General features: G+C 42.2%; 1 protein-coding gene across 3 annotated transcripts in view; it reads left to right on the top strand.

Annotated features, from left to right (window-relative positions):
- Nucleotides 1–18546, top strand: part of cfap91 (cilia and flagella associated protein 91) — a 68125-nt gene extending 49579 nt beyond the window's left edge. For 2 of the 3 annotated variants that reach the window (XM_078408658.1, XM_078408656.1), the window contains exons 17-18: nt 304–496; nt 9119–10590. In XM_078408658.1, coding sequence (XP_078264784.1) covers nt 304–488 — 185 coding nt within the window. In that variant the 3' untranslated portion in view covers nt 489–496; nt 9119–10590. Of the gene's footprint in view, nt 1–303; nt 497–9118; nt 10591–18325 lie in introns of those variants that run through there. The other variant, XM_078408657.1, reaches the window with a different exon arrangement.
- The last annotated feature ends 967 nt before the right edge of the window (nt 18547–19513 follow it).

The following is a 19513-nucleotide window of genomic DNA, read 5'->3' as shown; positions in this document are numbered from 1 at the left end:
ATTAAAGAGATTAATGTTAACAAAGTAACATTAAGTATATCGGCAAGATCAAACGTCACCCATTCCTTCTCTCCAGAGATGCTGCCTGTCCCGCTGAGTTACTCCGGCATTTTGTGTCTATCTTCCTATCTTCACCGTGTTCATGAAAAAGACAACATCATGAGTAGCGCCAGAAGCTGCATTCTCTAATTTCACTGTCCAATTATGTAGAGAGGTTTTCATTTTAAAAGTGCCTTTAATTTTGCATTAGTTTCATCATTTCTACTCAAACTCATGGTCATTTTCTTTCTGTTCCTCCAACAGTAAAACTGTTCCAGAGTCGGCACCGTTTGGCTGCTCACCGCATTATTCATGACGATACCAAGCAGGTTGTTGCAATGACCACCGTTCCTGAGCCTCCACCAGAAACCGCCCCCAGGAAAGCTGCAAACGATGTCATGAAAGCTACCATGATGGAGGTGGAAGAGAGGATGAAACGGGATGGATAAATCATAAAGTGAGACATTTACACTTTTGAAATATGCATCTGAGATTGCTGGGGGTCAATTATTATGTGTAGCAATGCCGAGGAAATTTCTCACTCAGTTAGAAACTCGTTCTGTTTTTATCCCCAGATTCCCTGGTATCTTTAAATTCTTTTAGACTATTGGAAAGCATAGTGCGTGGCTGCCATCCACAGAACAGAAACAATAAAGAGAGAGCTGGATAGAGCTCTTAAGGATAGCAGAGTCAGGAGGTAGGGGGAGAAGGCAGGAACGGGGTACTGATTGAGAATGATCAGCCATGATCACATTGAATGGCGGTGCTGGCTCGAAGGGCCGAATGGCCTCCTCCTGCACCTATTGTCTATTGTCTATAACTCAGTATGTCATTGCGCTAGAAAGCACGCAGAAGATTTTTGAGGATGTTGCCAGGACTCGAGGGCCTGAGCTATAGGGAGAGGTTGGGCAGTCTGCGACTTTATTCCTTGGAGCGCAGTTGGCTGAGGGCTGCTCTTATAGAGGTGAATAAAATCATGAGCGGAATAGGAAGGGTGAAATGCAGAGGTTTCCCCATGGTCGGGGAAACAGGAACCAGAGGGCATAGATTTAGTAGACCCGAGGGGCACCTTTTTCACACAGAGGGTGGTGGGTATATGGAATGAGCTGTCAGGTGACGTAGTTGAGGCAGGTACAATAACATAATTTAAAAGACATTTGGACAGGTACATGGATTGGAAAGATTTATAGGGATATAGGCCAAACACAGGCAAATGGGACCACTGTAGATGGGGTATCTTGGTCGGCATTGACGAGCTGGGCCAAAGGGCCTGTTTCTGTGCTGTATGACCTAGTCTAACCAGGAAGCATTGTGTTGGTGTTGAGACTAACATCCATAATCACAAAGATACCCCATATATGTTTTTTCTATTTAGAATTTACCTTCCCTATTCCTCCTTCCTTTCAGGAAATATTAAGTGCTAGACATTGGATTGCATGGTGCCATCTTTATTGGTATTGACAGTGGAAATTAGTTTGGCATTTAGTTTACAACTCACAATCAATGCAAATCACATACAACATGTCAAATTGAATGGCATGGTAAAGTATGGAGCCATTTAGTAACATACAAGAAATATGAAATGGAAATAGGCATAGACCACAGCCCTGGAGCCTGCACTATTGATATTAATTACCATCACGAGTGATCAGATTGTATGTGCAACTTCACATTTCCTGCTTATCCCCATAACCTGGCACCCTTTTGCTCTGGTACACTTCTTTTATTTTCTGATGCTAAATTGTCAATAGTGGAAGGGCTTGTTGTGATGAGGACATTGTGTTCTTTATCTGTATCCTGTTGCAGAATTACAAAGTGCTGGAGTTACTCAGCGGGTCAGGCAGCATCTCTGGAGAACGTGGATAGGTGACGTTACTGGTCAAGACCCTTCTTCAGATGGAAGTGTCCCGACCAGAAACGTCACCGAGTTACGAGTTACTCCAGCACTTTCTGTCTTTTTAAAAATATAAACCAGCATATGCAGTTCTTTTTACTAGGAAATGGATAGATTGAGCGATGGGTGAGAACCAGACAATTGGAGTGTAAAGTGTGGGGATTTGGTTTTTCGGCAAGAGGAATCATAGTGTGGGTTATTATCCAAGTGCAGAGAAACTGCAAACAAGTGAAGTTCAGAGGAGTCTCAGTGTTCTGGTGCATTAACCACAACATGTGAGCAGGTTGGTCCAACAAGAATTAAGGCAGCAAATAGCACTTTGGCATTTTTTTTGTGAAGGGGTTGGGGTTTAAGAATAGGGAGGTTCATGTTACATTTGTCCAGGGTGTTGGTGAGGCCTCACCTGGAATATTGTGTGGTATTGGTCCCCTTATCTAAAAAAACACATAGTAGAATTGGTAGCAGTCCAAAGGTGATGCACCAAGCTAAACACTGGGATAAGGGAGTTTTTCCAGTAAGTGACGCTTGATAGTTTGGGTCTGTCTTCCTTGGAGTTTGGAAGATTGGGGAAAGGATCTTATTCAAACATACAAGATCCTATCAGGGTTCATTCGGGCAGATGTTGACATGTTTTCACCAGTAGGAGAATCGAAAACAAGGGGGCTTAGCTACAAAATAAAGGGCTGATCATTGAACACCAGGGTGAATGGGAATGTCTTCTCTCCGACGGTCATGGATCAGTGGAATTCTCTGCATCAGAGGAGGAGGTGGATAAATATTTGGAAGATTGAGCGACGTGGCAACTTCAACAGCCTGACGGCAGGGGAAGAGAAAAAGACATTCTGGCCTTCCATCACAGTGAGGAGGTGACTGGACCATCTCACTGTGATGGATGTTTCTTTTGTTTGGTGTTAGTTTATGATTGTGTGTGTTATTGCATTTTTATTGATTATTCTTATTGGTCTTATTGTTGAACTGCGGGTAATTTTTCATTTCACTACACATTTATGTGTATGTGACAAATAAACGACTATTGATTGACTATTGAATGGAGGGTTATGGGGAACTGCTGCAGAAATTGATACCAGCATTGTTCAGGCCTGATCAGATAGAATGGTGGGGCAGGCTCTAGGGGCCAAGAGACCTCCGACAGCTCCTATTCTCTCGTGTAAGACACCTCCCTCTTCTCCCACCATTTGTGTGTCGATGAATGAAATTGGCTGCTCCTTGTTTGTGTGTATTGATGGGTGAATAATGTTTGTTAGGAACGAGGTGGATGAAGTTGTATTGTACAATTTTGCATTGCCTGAATTATTTGTTGTGGCTCTTGCAGAGCAACAACTTTTCCCAGTGAGATTTATTGTATGTTAAAGAGATGCACTGTCAGATAAGAATGAACACCAGGTTCACTGCATTGTTGGCAATCTCTCTAGAAGATGTGTTATGGTTGAAAAGGTAAAACGTTTTGTTAAATCTATCACGTATACTGTGGAGAGATTAAAAATGTTGTACATACTTTCATTATAAGTTTAAAACAAATCTTCCATCTACAAAGCTGTTCTTGACTCAATTCATATATTGTGGAGATTGTCATGCAGAGCACAGCTATTCCAACAAATTGAATGGTTTAGTTGCCCAAATTTTACACATGTTTGCCTTGCAAACAGAATGCAAAAAACACAAAATGGAACAGGAACTTGCAATACATCATTTCCGGCATCGTCATCTAGAGATTACAGATTCTATGCTTAAACAATTTCTTCATCAAACCTGATACTTTTTGAGGGCTCAAAATCTAATTTGAAAGCTACTGCTGATTAATAAACATCCAGTTTTTTTGACATCTTATTGACATTATCTTCCTGAATAGTTTGGCTTCCTCCTCCATTCATTCTGAGCTTGACGTATGTGGCCAGTTGACTCCATCTCGCAGCATCTGATCTGGGCCCGGCTTTCTGCCTCCACTGACGACCAAGTCATCGAAAAGGCCAAGACTATCAAGACTTTGGGAGCAGGCTGCATCCCCACTGAAATTCGAAAACAGGGCAAAGTGGAACTTTCAGTAACATGTTCACAGCCTCACATGTGGAAAGGGGAGGATATTCCAGAGAGGCTGGGAATGGAGGGTTACGGATCATGTGCAGGTAGATGAAAGTTGATTGCGGCATCATGTTCGGCACTGAAAATGTAGGTCAAAGGTAGAAACAAGGAACTGCAGATGCTGGCTTACAAAAAAAGACACAAAGTGCTGGAAGAACTCAGTGGGTCAGGCAGCATCTTTGGAGGATACACAGTGCTGGAGGAACTCAGCGAGTTAGGCAGCATCTGTGGAGTGCTGGAGGAACTTTCTTTGACTACTTGTCTTCTGGGTAGGGGCAAGGCTTTGTGAAGTTACGAATCCAGCTCCTTGTTGAACAGCGCCTAGCTTCCAACCTATACTTGTACTTACAAAAGTGAATGTTTTGTACCGAGGTACAGAGAAAAGCTTTGTTTTACATGCTATCCAAACAGATCAGATAAACCATACACAAGTACAATCAAGTGAAACTCAAGTATAATAGCTAGAGCAAAGAGGAAGATACAGAGTATGGAATATAGTTAAAATATCATTGGAACATTTAGAAACGGTGATAGATTTACAGGTAGAAAGGAGATTTAGAAGAGTGGAGTGATTGTATGGGATGATTTATTCAGAGATACAGCGCGGAAACAGGCCCTTCTGCCCACCGGGTCCGCGCCGCCCAGCGATCCCCGCACATTAACACTATCCTACACCCACTAGGGACATTTTTTTAAACATTTGCCCAGCCAATTAACCTACATACCTGTACATCTTTGGAGTGTGGGAGGAAACTGAAGATCTCGGAGAAAACCCACGCAGGTCACGGGGAGAACGTACAAACTCCATACAGACGGCGCCCGTAGTCAGGATCGAACCTGAGTCTCCGGCGCTGCATTTGCTGTAAGGCAGTAACTCTACCGCTGCGCCACCGAAATTATGATAGTGGATCTGTGCTGGGACCAGCACACAGAGGCTCGCCACATTCTGCCTGCAGCTGATCCCCAGATGAACCAGAGGGGAATTTGGCAAATCTATTGTTATTAGCGATAGAGGGGAATGGACACAGCCAAACACTTGTGCGGCACAGGTATAAAATGTTACGTACCAGTCCCGAGCAGAATACTGCCCCGTGTCCACATGAGCCACAGTTAAATAAAATGAACAATCCCACATTCAAAGCCTACTCTCCAACCCTAATCTCCATTATCCACCTTCTCCATCTCTTCTTCCTTGGTTTCGGCATTGTTGACAATTTCCACATCATAACCATGTATCAAGCTCCCTAGTACATAAACCAGAGCTTGCCAAGATTGAGCCAAGCTTTGGAGTAAATGTCAGAGGACACTGATGGTTATCTCCATTGTATTGCGCAAGGCCGTATAAATGTCATCGTAGAAGAACATAAGAAACTGCAGTAGTAGTTGTAGGTCATACAGTCTCTTGACGTGCTCCACCGTTCAGTAAGATCACAGCTGATCTGAATTTTAGCTGTCTCTTCACTTTCCTGATTAATTCCCATAACTCTCGGCTCCCCCATTATCCATAAATCCGTCTCAACCTCAAAAGTACTTAATAAAACGGCATCCAGAAATTCAAAACATTTCTCATTTAATATGGTAACCCTTTAGCCTAAGACTGTTGCCCAAGTTATAAAATCCCCCACCCATGAAACACCCTCATACCACCCATCCTATCAAGACCTTCCAGAATCTAAAGTTCTAATGAATCCACTCCTGAATTTCTACTGCAGACAGTGAGGCCTATTCCATCTTGCCTCATAAAACCACAGAATCTATTCCAGTGAACCTGCCTCCATGGCAAGTGTAACCTTAATTAAATACAGTCAACATGTTGCTGCAAGAGTGGTCCCATCAAAGCCCCTTAAAATCGAGGTGAAACTTTCCTCTCATTTGTACTCCATTAATTCTCTTCCTCTCCCAGGTATTCTTCTGGTGCAGCCCTCTTCCCCCTCAGAGTTTAACTAGAGGGGTAACTTTTTCACACAGAGGGTGGCGGGTGTACGGAACAAGCTGCCAGAGGAGGTAGTTGAAGCTGGGACTATCCCATCGTTTAAGAAGCAGATACATGGATAGGACAGGTTTGGAGGGATATGGACCAAGTGCAGGCAGATGGGACTAGTGTAGCAGGGGCATGTTGGCCAGTGTGGGCAAGTTGGGCCGAAGGGCCTGTTTCACTCTATGACTCGACTCCCAAATTCTACATCAATGAGGCACCCTTTATCTCCACCTGAATCCAAGTCTTCCGCAATAGGTTGCATGAAATTCTACAGTCTGGTTATGCAGTGAACTCTACAAACCTGGGGTTGTAGCCCAGGGGATATAGCCCTGGGGAGCAGACATAGTGTATATACAATGAACGGTAGGTACTGGTTTAAACCAAAGATAGACACAAAGTGCTGGAGTAACTCAGTGGATCAGGCAGCATCTCTGGAGAAAAAGAACGGGTGACGTTTTGGGTCGGGACCTTTCTTCGGACTCTGAGTTACTCCGGCACTGTGTGTCTCTTAGTGAGAAGCTCTTTAAATCGTGCAAGGAAAGGGAGTAGATTGCTGCTGTGGAGAGCAGGTTGCCAGTGTCTAGTTCCCACATTGCGGCCTTCCTGTGCATGGTGTCTGCGGACCAGACATTCCTTGTCTGGTTCATACCCGATGTTGGCTGCATTAACGTAGCCCAGTGTCACACTTATTTGATGCAAGGACCAATGCCATCAATTGGCTGCGCTGCAACTTAGCATATGTTTGGGATGTAAGCACTGAACCACGGAGTTCACTTAGACAGTCGGTGTGAGGTTTGCAATCAACACGCGTGGACCACTGAAAGCAACACCGTACAATACCAGATCCCAGTCTTGTAAATCTCAGTAAAAAATACAGACTATCATAGAAACATAGAAAACATAGAAAATAGGTGCAGGAAGAGGCCATTTGGCCCTTCATAAAAACATAGAAAATATGTGCAGGAGTAGGCCATTTGGCCCTTCGAGCCTGCACCGCCATTCAATATGATCATGGCTGATCATCCAGCTCAGTAACCTGTACCTGCCTTCTCTCCATACCACCTGATCCCTTTAGCCATAAGGGCCACATCTAACTCCCTCTTAAATATAGCCAATGAACTGGCCTCAACTACCTTCTGTGGCAGAGAATTCCACAGATTCACCACTCTGTGTGAAAAAAAACGTTCTCATCTCGGTCCTAAAAGACTTCCCCCTTATCCTTAAACTGTGACCCCTTGTTCTGGACTTCCCCAACATCGGGAACAATCTTCCTGCATCTAGCCTGTCCAACCCCTTAAGAATTTTGTACGTTTCTATAAGATCCCCCCTCAATCTTCTAAATTCCAGCGAGTACAAGCCGAGTCTATCCAGTCTTTCTTTATATGAAAGTCCTGCCATCCCAGGAATCAATCTGGTGAACCTTCTCTGTACTCCCTCTATGGCAAGAATGTCTTTCCTCAGATTAGGAGACCAAAACTGTACGCAATACTCCAGGTCCACCAATGCCCTGTACAATCAGCGCCACCCACCGTGATCATAGCTGATCATCCACAATCAGTACCCCGTGCCTGCCTTCTCCCCATATCCCTTGACTCCGCTAGCCCCTAGAGCTCTATCTAACACTCTTTAAAATTTATCCAGTGAATTGGCCTCCACTGCCTTCTGTGGCAGAGAATTCCACAAATTCACAACTCTGGGTGAAAGTTTTTTCTCATCTTAGTTTTTAATGGCCTCCCCTTTATTCTTAGACGGTGACCCCTGGTTCTGGACTTCCCCAACATTGGGAACATTTTTCCTGCATCTAGCTTGTCCAGTCCTTTTATAATTTTATACATTTCTATAAGAAATCAATTGACTTTAAATGGAAAGCACCTTTTAAAAAAAGTTCTCGCTCATGTTCAGCTGCATAATAATCTAGGACTGTAAGTGATGTTGTATTTCCTTCACTTCTGCTTTCATTCGTCCAGCCTCGTGGAAGGCCAGGCCCCTTTCATCCTCATCTTACCTCCATGCCCATTAGATGCCAGAGCACAGGATATCTTTTCCATTCTCCCCCCTCTTTCAGCACTCTCCCCTCCCGTCACTCTGCTTCCCAACTCCTCCTCCACCGATACCGACCATGTCTCCCACAGCACATTCCTCTGCACCATCCGTCCTTTTACCTGCTTCCCCCTCAAGGTCTCCAAATGAAACCTCCATGCACATTCCATTCACTGCGGGCTTCTCCACATCAGGGAAATCAGACAAACTTTGGCAGACCATCTTTGTACAACATCTCACTTCAGCTAGTAAGCGTGAGCCTAATCTTCCATCGGGCTCTCACTTCTTCTTTACCTCCCTCGTTGACGTTTTCCATTGGCCTCCGATGATATTCTCAACCACACGACAGCCTTAGGGTCCCGATAGTGAATTCAGCAATTATAGGCAAGTGCCCCGTTGTATTTCCACCAATCCAATTTTATTTATTGTTTTTATTTTGTCTCATGTTCCTGTCTTCGCCTATTTACACTCTTCCCAATGTGTGTTTGTAGGTCACGATACTTTCCCCACCCTCTTTCACCTAGCTCCCTCAACCCCCTTTGTCAATTAATCTCTTACAACCTTACCCTCCCATAAACACTCTCTTTCTCACCGCTCTGCACTCCGCCCAATATGCCAAACATGTAACTTATTTCACCTCGAGAGACAAGAGACTACCGATGCTGGGATCTTCACCAAAACACAAACTCAGCAGGTCAGGCAGCACCTGTGTCAGATGATGTTTTGGTTTGGGACCCTTCTTCAGGCGGATGGAATGGAGGGGTGGGGTGCGCAGTGGTTAGGAAGCTGGAAAAAAAGAGGTGGGGATGGGACAAAGCCTGGCTAGTGATAGGTGGATACACACAAGGGGGAATTGGCAGACAGGTGGAATCAGTGACAAAGGCTGGGGGTGAAAAAGAGACAAGGGTGTCAGATCTAAAACTTACTTTACCTCTGCATTTCCCAGCTTCTGATGATGATGATCACATTGTCAGATCTGAGTACTCAAACCTCATCAGCATTAGGCAAAAGAATCTTCACTGCTTTGAACACTTCAAAACAATAATAATATATATGTTTTCTTTCAGGTATTAACTGTTGATGTTTCTGAAAGGAAGAAATCTGGCTAAGTTGAAGACTTTGATTTTTGTGTTTTTATTTTACATACAGTTTATCCACAAGGTCCTCCTACAATCCACTCCATAACTAACGTGTAGAAATGATCTTGTAGTAATAAACTGAACGAATCAAACTACACTGCACCAGCATTGCAGTCCACTTACAATGAGATTCAACGTGTAAAACAACCAGCTCTGACTGAAAACTAGATACAAGAGCCTGGCTCAAGTAATCACTTTACTAGATCATTCTGTGGGGAACCACCTCGTATGCCCCCCACCTCCCAAACCTTGCTGACCACTCCTTTTATTTCATTTCAAGACATTGGCCTCCACCACTCTACCCAGCACTGTGATTTCATGCTACTGTAAATACTGCTTTGCCCTCTCTCAGCACAAGAGGCGATGCTTGAGATTTCAAAATGTTATAGAATTGGTGCTTTTGTTTTTCTGTTTTCATAAATATTTCAACTTAAATTGCTTGATATTTCAATGAAATTAACAGGGGGCGATGACTAGGCTAACTGAGCAGTGTTTATAATGGGCCCTCTCGTGTGGTGGGATTCTGTAAGCAGGCAGGGTCTCACCACTGAGGCTGGAGCTGGTTACATCCTCCAAGTTCCCAATAGGACATCTGCAGATGTTTGCAAATAGCCACAGCACTGTGCAACTTGATCATATTCTGTTTTAGTAACAGCATTCAAGATTATTTTGGGTTTACGATTGCTACACTGAATGGATCAGATTTGCCAAGTTTTGATTTTACTGTAATTTCCAAGTCACTTACAACTGAACAGTTCCATCTTGAAGACTTATGTTGATTTTGTGCAGTATTTTTCACTTGCATGCATTATCCAGTTTAAATGCTTAACTTGTACTTGACTGGTCCTCTGTGTTGATATTGGTAATCAATGAGAATAACACCTATTTGCTCCACATGTTTCAAGCCCATTTGCAACTTGTGGCATGATTACACCTTTTTTAAGTAATCTTGCCATTGCAGCATTTAAAAAATGCTCTGCAAATCACGCAGAGGCGAAATACAGGGCATTAGGTAGAATTACGGACCGCAGACGGACTTTTCTCTTAAGCATAAATGATTGATCGACTCATTTCGTTAAAAATACATGAGGTAGCACTCCAGTACTTAGGATGCTGTCATTTACAGATGACTGGAATAGCGGAAATAATACCAAGAGCTAAATATTTTGGAGAGGTTGTTTACCAATTGTTGCTTTTGGTGTTAACTTTGATGATTAAAGTGTACCTACAATACTGTTGATCTCTGATGATTGTTGCATTAAATTGATCTGTAAAAGTGATGGAAAAACCCCAGCGTTGATACAAATGGATTTTGGAAATTTCAGTTTGAACACAAAGTCCACTTGATCAGGAAGTTAAAATCATTTCAACTTGATTCAAATGTATCTGTAAATAAAAAGATTGACTGTCAATGCCTCGTCTGTTGATGATAACTAGTGAGAAAGTTAACAAGTCTCCCAATGAAGACCCAGGTCAGGTTTCACAACTTCCTTCAACAACCTCATAACAATCTCTCAAGCTGAAACCCTGTTCAGGCCAAAGTTGGGCAGCTTCTTATCCCAAGAGTCAAAGGGATGCATAGCACGGAAACTGGCTTCAGCTCATCTTGTCCATGTTGAGTTGGCATACCTGGCTGGTCCTATATACCTGCATTTGGTCCATATTCATCTCCCTATTCATCTATCTGTCCAAATATCTTTTAAAAGTCACATTTGTATCCATTCCAATAGCTTTCTCTACCAAATAATTGTGGCAGGCTGAAATCTCCCTCCAGCTACCTGGCTTGGTGAAGGAATAGGAGAAAGTACATATAGCTAAAACAATAGGGTGGGAAACACAGTCTTAAAGTTACAGTGATAGGAATCAAAGGTGGAGACATGCAGCTTGTTGAGATAGTCAACGGTGAAGGGAGAAAAATGTTCAGTCCTCCAGGCCATTCATCTCAATTCCCAATTGACTTATTACCAGTTAAAACTACATTTTAAGTAATATATGTGTATATATAATTTCACACAGTCTGTCTACTAATTCCATTAAGTTACATATATCAAAGCCCAAAGTGTTTAAATGAAATAACAAGGAACTGCAGATGCTGGTTTACCAAAGAAAGACACAATGTGCTGGAGTAACTCTCTGGAGAACATGGATTGGCGATGTTTCAGGTCAATAGATGAAGGGTCCTGACCCGAAACATTAACTATCTACGTTCTCCAGTAATGCTGCCTAACCCGCTGAGTTATTCCAGCATTTTCTGTCTTTTAAAGTATTTAAACTCTTCTGTGCAATTCTCCTTGATGTCTGATATCAGAAATCAATGTGCATCAAATATATTTAATCAAACTCATGACATGCCAACACTCAATCAAAATAGTTTCATTTTGATGTTATCTGGTTTGCAAACTGAATAGGAAGATAGAAAACACAGGTGTAGGAGTAGGCCATTCGACCCTTTGAGCCAGCACCCCCATTCAATATGATCATGGCTGATCATCCTAAATCAGTACCCCGTTCCTGCTTTATCCCCATATCCCTTGATCTCCTTAGCCCTAAGAGCTCTATCTAACTCTCTCTTGAAAACATCCAGTGAATTGGCCTCCACTGCCTTCTGTGGCAGAGAATTCCACCGATTCACAACTCTCTGCATTAAAAAGTTTTTCCTCATCTCAGTCCTAAATGGCCTACTGCTTATTCTTAAACTGTGACCCCTGGTTCTGGACCCTCCCAACATCAGGAACATTTTTCCTGCATCTAGCCTGTCCAATCCCTTAAGAATTTTATATGTTTCTATAAGATTCCCTCTCATCCTTCTAAATTCCAGTGAATACAAGCCCTGTCGACCCATTCTTTCATCATATGTTGGGCCCGCCCTCCTGGGAATTAACCTGGTGAACCTCCGCTGCACTCCCTCAATAGCAAAAATTATCAATTCTGCCCCACACAGTCTAAATAAATGGATGGCTGGTCAAAATCTTTAAATATGCACAAATACAAAAGCAGTTGGATCCCTTGAGCATAATCTAGGGTTTGTCATACTACACAGAAACAGGCCCTTCAGCCCAACTCATTCATGCTGACCAAGATGCCCATCTAAAATAGTTCTATTTGCTCACTAAACTGCCCAAGTCTTTTACAAGCTGTTTTAGTACCTGACACAACTACCTCATGTGGCAGTGTATTCCACAAAATGGACAAAATTGGATGAACAAAATTCAATTTACGACTCCAGTTTTGTCATTTAACAGAAATTAAATTGTTGGAAGGCATATGCTATTTGTTGGAAGGCAGCTGGCAAAATTCTGGGCTGCATGCTTGCACAGGTATTAACGTGTAGTAATATGACACGCCCAATGTTTAAAGGCTTTTGAAAACTATCTAGAAACCATGTAGAGCAACGAGTGAGAGAAAATTTCAAGATATTTTTTCCTCTAATTAGCCATGGCCATTTATCTTCACATCTTCCAGCAAGTACTTGGCTGCCAGTGCAGACGAGGTCTAATCACAATGCTTAAGTCTTCAAAAAAACGAGACTTCTTCATTTAACTGTGATCTTGAACAATGTAGTTTATAAACCACAAGATGAAACCACTCATGCAACTGTCGTCGTTAGAAATGTTTCCAGTACTGGCTTGTGATTGGTATCAAATTGCGGGCTAATAATACATTCAGAGAAAATTTGAAGTATAGTTAAAATTATGAGCAAGCACCATATAAATTGAATTTCTGTAGTGTGAAATGAAATTCTGAAGCTCAATGTAGTATTTTGAAGTAGAATCAAATGGAATATGATTTTGTGCTTGTAAGAAACAAACAATATAATTGTAAGAGAGTGAGACACTGAATCTTTGAGATCGCTCTTGCATTCCAATTTCAATGTTAAAATTTGATAAAAGTCAGAGAGAGAAAAATCCTGCATTTGATTAGAATGTTTCTCTACCTCAGATTATGCCAGGGCATTTTATAGACAAAGTGAACCTTCTTGTGAGCCAAAGTTTAGTATATGCAATGTAGGAAAGTAGTACATTGTATGTAGAAAAATCTCAAGCAACAATGAATTAAACAGATAATGAAATCAACCAGACACTCAGCAGGTCAGGCAGCATCTGCTGCGTTAACCTTTCTAGGCAAACGAATTTCATGGGAACTGGAAGGGTGAGAATACCAATACAAGAGTTCTAAATTGCAGAGATGGCAAGGCAAGTCGAGAACGAAGGAAGTGGTGGAGAGCTCTCTGAGGTGACACTACTGAATTCAGTGCAGGTTGAGAGGGTCTATCTGGAAGGTAGTAAATGGAGCGAGTTGAATAAGGGCAACTAGAAATAAATCAACGCTGCACCTGCCAGACGGAGGACAACAGCTGCTAGAAACTTGACAAAAGTGCTGGGAATATTCAGGCCTCACAGAATTGGGGGGCTGACAATGTTACACAGATACCTGAAAATATGCATGCACTTTATTATAATATCAATCTTTATAATAAATGTAGTATAATAAAGCACAATAACATATCTGAGGCATGGCTTCCAATTCGTTACACAAGATTAACAACTAAAATTTCAGGGGAATTATTAAAGTGTCAGTGAATATTTGAAAAGAGCTGTGCACCAAACCTATAATTACGAGTCAAGTACTTGAGGGATACATGTTTCTTTCAGGTTTAGTTTTTTAACAGTTGGGGAACACCTGCATTTGTTCTCATCGTGGCTCCATTCAATTCTAGAGTCGGTGCAATTCTGGAGAAATTACGTTTTAATAACATTTCATTTGACTCTTTCGCATGGTCGAGTAGGTGCAGCAGTATGCAAGTTAATGTACAGGGGTTTTATTTGAAAATAAGTACTAAAAGGAAGACTGGTCAAATTATGGCCAATCTTCACACATTAATTCCATATTTGCTTGAGTGATCAGTTAGTGTTATTCAGGTTGTAATTTCTAAGGACGTTGTCTGTTGAATACCCTGACTGTTACATCAGGTGCTGCACTGCACTTCACTAAACATGGCGAGGAGCAGTGCGTTTCTTTGCATTGGTACACGCCGGTGGTACAGCATAACGGCACCTCTGAACAGTCAGGGTCTTATAGGATGATGGTCTGCCGGACAGCAACAGCAAGGAATGAAGTGGGAAGATTGCTTTTGACCACAACTTGGAATCTTCCATCATAGAAACCTGGTTTGGTAGTGTACATTATTTTAATAATGTTTAATTTTTAACATTTTGTATTTAGTTTTTAATTATTAGTTTATTAAATTAAAAGTTGAGTGGTTGTAAAATCAAAATAGAAAAAGGGTATATTTATGGAAAAAATATCTGATTAATGTAGCTTCATTTTAAATTGATGTGCGTACAGGCACCTTATTGTCCACAAAAGGTAGCTCTGTGTGGAGTTAAGTAAAACCTATTTATTCAAATAACATCAATTACTGAGATTGCAATTGTTGCCGATTCTTGTCTCTATGCAATGAGAACATAGAATTCAAAGAACAAATGTTTGAATTCTTCAAACAGTTTACGGTTGTATAAATTTGGTGCTAATGGTCATTGATAAAACAGCAAAGAGCAGCACTTCAAAAGAAGTCAGATCTGAATTATATGAATGATTTAGCACAACATTGCTCATTCCATGTGCATTAGTAGCCAAGAGGTTTATCACGTTGGAAACAAGGAATTGCAGTTGCTGGTTTACAAAAAAAAAGAAAGTAAGTGCTGGAGTAACTCAGCAGGTCAGGCAACATCTCTGGAGGACATGGATAGATGACGTTTCGGGTCGGGACCCTTCTTCAGACTGACCAATCTGAAGAAGGGTCCCGACCCGAAACGTCATCATTTCTTCTCTCCAGAAATGCTGTCTGTCCCGCTGAGTTACTCCAGCATTTTGTGGCTATCTCCTTCTTCAGACTGATCCTGATTTAGACAATAGACAAAGGAGGAGGCCATTCGGCCCTTCGAGCCAGCACCGCCATTCAATGTAATCATGGCTGATCATTCTCAATCAGTACCCCGTTCCTGCCTTCTCCCCATACCCCCTGACTTTAAGAGCTCTATCTAGCTCTCTCTTAAATGCATTCAGAGAATTGGCCTCCACTGCCTTCTGAGGCAGAGAATTCCACAGATTCACAACTCTCTGACTGAAAAAGTTTTTTCTCATCTCAGTTCTAAATGGCCTACCCCTTATTCTTAAACTGTGGCCCCTTGTTCTGGACATTCTGGATTTACCTGAATGTTGCCTGGATTACAGGGTATTTTAACTACAGGGAGAGGTTGGACAGACTTGGATTATTTTCTCTAGAATGTTTCTCCAGATGTTGAGGGGAGACCTGATAGAAGTACTTAAATTCAGAATTAGAGTCAGAAGCTTTTTCCCCCAGTGTGGAAATATGAAAGACTAGAAGGCACAGCTTTAAGGTGAGGGGTAAAGTTTAAAGGAGATGTGCAGGACAAGTTGTTTTTTCCACTGAGGGTGGTGGGTTCCTGGAACATGCTACCAGGGTTGGTGGTGGGGGCAGATATGATAATGAAATTTAAGAGGCTTTTAGCTTAGTTTAGTTTATTGTCATAGGTGCAGTGAAAAGCTTTTTTGTTGTGTGCTAACCAGTCAGCGAAAAACCTATGGATCACGTGTAGGCAGACGTGGTTAGTTTATCTTGGCATCATGTTCAGCACGGACATTGTGGGCTAAAGGGCCTGTTCCTGTGTTGTACTGTTCTATGTTCGAAAGTAGCTTTTCAGTGCTTCACCATTGATAAGCAATAGGGATAGATTCTGCCAGGGACAGCAAAAGGTCTTTATTAGCAAATCTGTGTCATTCACTGTGAACAAATTGGGCTTCATTACATTATATAATATTCACTTTTCTCCATAAATGACTTTATAATGAAGGCTATTAGCAGAAAACTGTGCATGCACTTACTGTTTAAGGCTCATTATTTGTTAGATGTAATGCATCATCAGCAAACTGGAAAAGTTTTGCTTACTGATTCTTTATTTTATTGTTGCATAAAGCCATCTTTACTGGCCAGAAAGCACAGGGCGAGAGCAAGCTTCTCATATCCAGGTTGATAGGTTGTGACCAGTGGGGCATTGTAGCAACCCATGACTGAGGCCCAACTCTTCCCACCTCATGAGAATGATTCAGTTGAGAGAACCAAATTCACATTTCTAAGTTTGCTGATGATGCTAAACCAGCCGTGATTGAATGGACCAGTGTGTGGAGGCTTCACAGCGGTATAGACAAGTTGAGAGTGGGCAAGAAGATGGTAGGTGGAAAATGTGAGTTTGTCTACTTGGATGCTATAATAGACATACAGAGTATTAAATGGTGAGATTGGGTAGTGGCAATATTCTAAAGAACCTATTTATTTCACAAAATGCTGGAGTAACTCAGCAGGTCAGGCAGCATCTCAGGACTTACCATATTATTACAGATCCGGAGACCTGAGTTCGATCTTGTCCTCGGGTGCTGTCTGTGTGGAGTTAGCACGTTCTCTCTGTGATCGTGTGGGCTTCTTCCCACATCCCAATGACGTGCGGGTTGGTAGGTTAACTGGCCTCTGTAAATTGCCCCTAGTGTGTAGGGAGTGGATGAGAAAGTAGGATAACAAAACTAGTGTGAACGGGAGACCGATGATCAATGGATCAGAGGGCCTGTTTTTATGCTGCATTTCCAAAAACTAAATCCAATGCTCTAACATTGAGATTTAAATTTAAATTTAAAATTCTAAAATTGATTTGAATACTTAAATGAAATCTGCCTGCTGTGACAGGCAGAAGATAGGACTGTTTGATGAACTTTTGCAACTTTTTCAGTGGCAGAAACATGGCAACACCTGTGTACTACCAAGGTGAGGTCTGTTGTATGATTTTACTGGGTTGTGTGCAAAACAAAGCGTTCACTGTACCCAGGTACATGTGACAATAAAGTATCATTGAAAATGTATATGCAAATAAATAACTTAAACCTATTAATTTAAAATAGAAATATAAAAATCTTTCCTTTCCCATTGCAGAGGTTGAAAGGAAATGTAAGTGAACGGGTTCTCCAACCCCAAGATCCAAGGGGTAGTTCCAGAGTCCAGCGACATTTACAGCATTGTGCGATCTGTTGAGTCCCAGTGCTCAGTCGCTCTGTGCTGGTCTGGCATTTCTGCCCATGTCAAACATTGAACACTTACAATCCTGGCTGAGTCACGTCAGTAAGGTTGTTCCCCCTCCCATCACATGCATTGTCCAGCAGTCACAGGAAAAAACTGCTCTCGTTACCATGCAATGCCATGGTCAAGCCTCTTCTCAACAGAACACTCCCGTGGTGCAGACATTGTCTGCACCACGCTATGTTACTGCACTTTTCTACAATGTTTGAGGATGTCCCTTTCCAATGTCTATCCACTGCTGCCCAGAGTTAGGATTATTGTTGCCCAATTCCTGCACGTTACAGCACAGGCCGCAGATACTTTATTTTCTTACAGTCATCATTCAAGATTGGTTCTTGGCTCCCTCCTCACATGTACTCTGCCTCACTGTGCAAGAACAGGGCTCTGACAATATCCACCCTAAATCTCCACGAGCAGGAAGGACCTTCAGATGCTGGTTAACATCAAAGATAGAAACAAAATGGTGCAGTAATACTGCAGCATCTTTGGAGGAAAGGGACAGGTGATGTTTCAGTTTGGAACCCCAGGTTTACAGGGGTATGGGCCAAACGGGACTAGCTTAGATGGGGCATAGCAGAGCATCTCACATGGAAGGGAGATGAGGCAGTCCAGTGTGGGAAACCGCACACCAGCTGACCAATGATCTGAACCACCTCACACCCATGGAACCCTATCCGTGACCAAAGCCCAGCACTGGTGCCGTTTGATCTCTCCACCTAGTTTTTTCCATCAGTAAAACATGGATGTTGAGCTGAAAGGTCTGTTTCCATGATGTTTGACTATGTCATTTAAATCCCTCTTTACTTTGTCAGGAGTTGCATAAACCGACCCTTCAAGTTATCAACAGATAAAATGGTCAGGTTGGCATTCATTTGCCCCCTTGTTGCTCCAGTGGGGCCACGCGTGCTGATCAGGAAGGGGATGATATGAAGCACATGGTTCACCTGAAGAGTTATTACACCAGCTTACATTTTTACTTTTCTTCCCAGCTGTCATCAGGCAACCGAACTACTATGTCAACAACTAGAGAGCGGCCCTAAGCTGCCATCTACCTCATTGGAGGCCCTCGGACTATCTTTAATCGGACTTTACCTTGTACTATACATTATTCCCTTTATCCTGTATCTGTACACTGGATGGCTTGCTTGTATTCATATATTGTTTTTCCGTTGACTGGATAGCACGCAACAAAAAAGTTTTCTCTGTACCTCGGTGCATGTGACAATAAACTAATGCTATTCCAAAAATGAATAAACATTCAATTTCATAATTTAGAAATGGTGAGTTTTGAATTTCTAGAGAAAAACAAAGCCATCTTTTACACCTTCTGTGACAATGTTATTTTGTCACTTCTTATTCAACATCTGGTTGTGTATGCTGATTGAAACATGCTATGTTAAATATTGGCATCCCATTAACATGTCACAGTCATAGAGCTGTGCAGCATGGCCCACCTTGTCAATGCCAACCAAATAGACATGCTGGACTTGCCCATTTGCCTGCTTTTAGCCCACAGCCCTCTAAACCCTTCCCCCATCCATATTCTCACACGCCATATCTCGGGTAAATAAAGGTAAATAAAGCATAGGCCAAGAGCATGCATTATTGGTGTCGGAAGGAGCAAACAGATCTGTTTTGGTCAGGCAATACCTGTGGGGAATTTATATTTTAGGTTGACAGCTATTCAACAGAACTGAAAATGTTTGAAGATGTCCTTGGCCTTAAGTACATAGGTAGGAGAAATAGCATAGGAGAGAACGACCAGAGATTGCAATTAGTTCATAATAATGAACTGACAGATGTTGATGCAAATCTAAATAAGTAACAAGATAATCGCAACACAAACCCAAAGGATTTACTCTTGGTATCACATACTTGACACATGGACTGCACCCTTGGTTTGTTACACTATTCTACTGTTTGAGGATGTCACATTGCGATGTCTGTCCTCTGCTGCCCAGATTTAGGATTACTGTTGTCCATTTCCATTTCTGCACATCACATCACAGACTGCAGTCATTTGTATCCTATCTTACCTGGCTACCACCCTCATCCTGACCAATAAAGCTTCACGCCACCCCACTCTTAGCAAGCATTTCCAACCAGAAATTTCCATAGGCCTACTTTTCAGTTGTAAAATCCTGGCCATGTGTGCATCACCTCATGTGTCCCCATGG

This window comes from Rhinoraja longicauda, chromosome 12 (genome assembly GCF_053455715.1).
Source record: "Rhinoraja longicauda isolate Sanriku21f chromosome 12, sRhiLon1.1, whole genome shotgun sequence".
Classification (NCBI taxonomy): Eukaryota; Metazoa; Chordata; class Chondrichthyes; order Rajiformes; family Arhynchobatidae; genus Rhinoraja; species Rhinoraja longicauda.
This window is presented reverse-complemented; position numbering and strand designations above follow the sequence as displayed.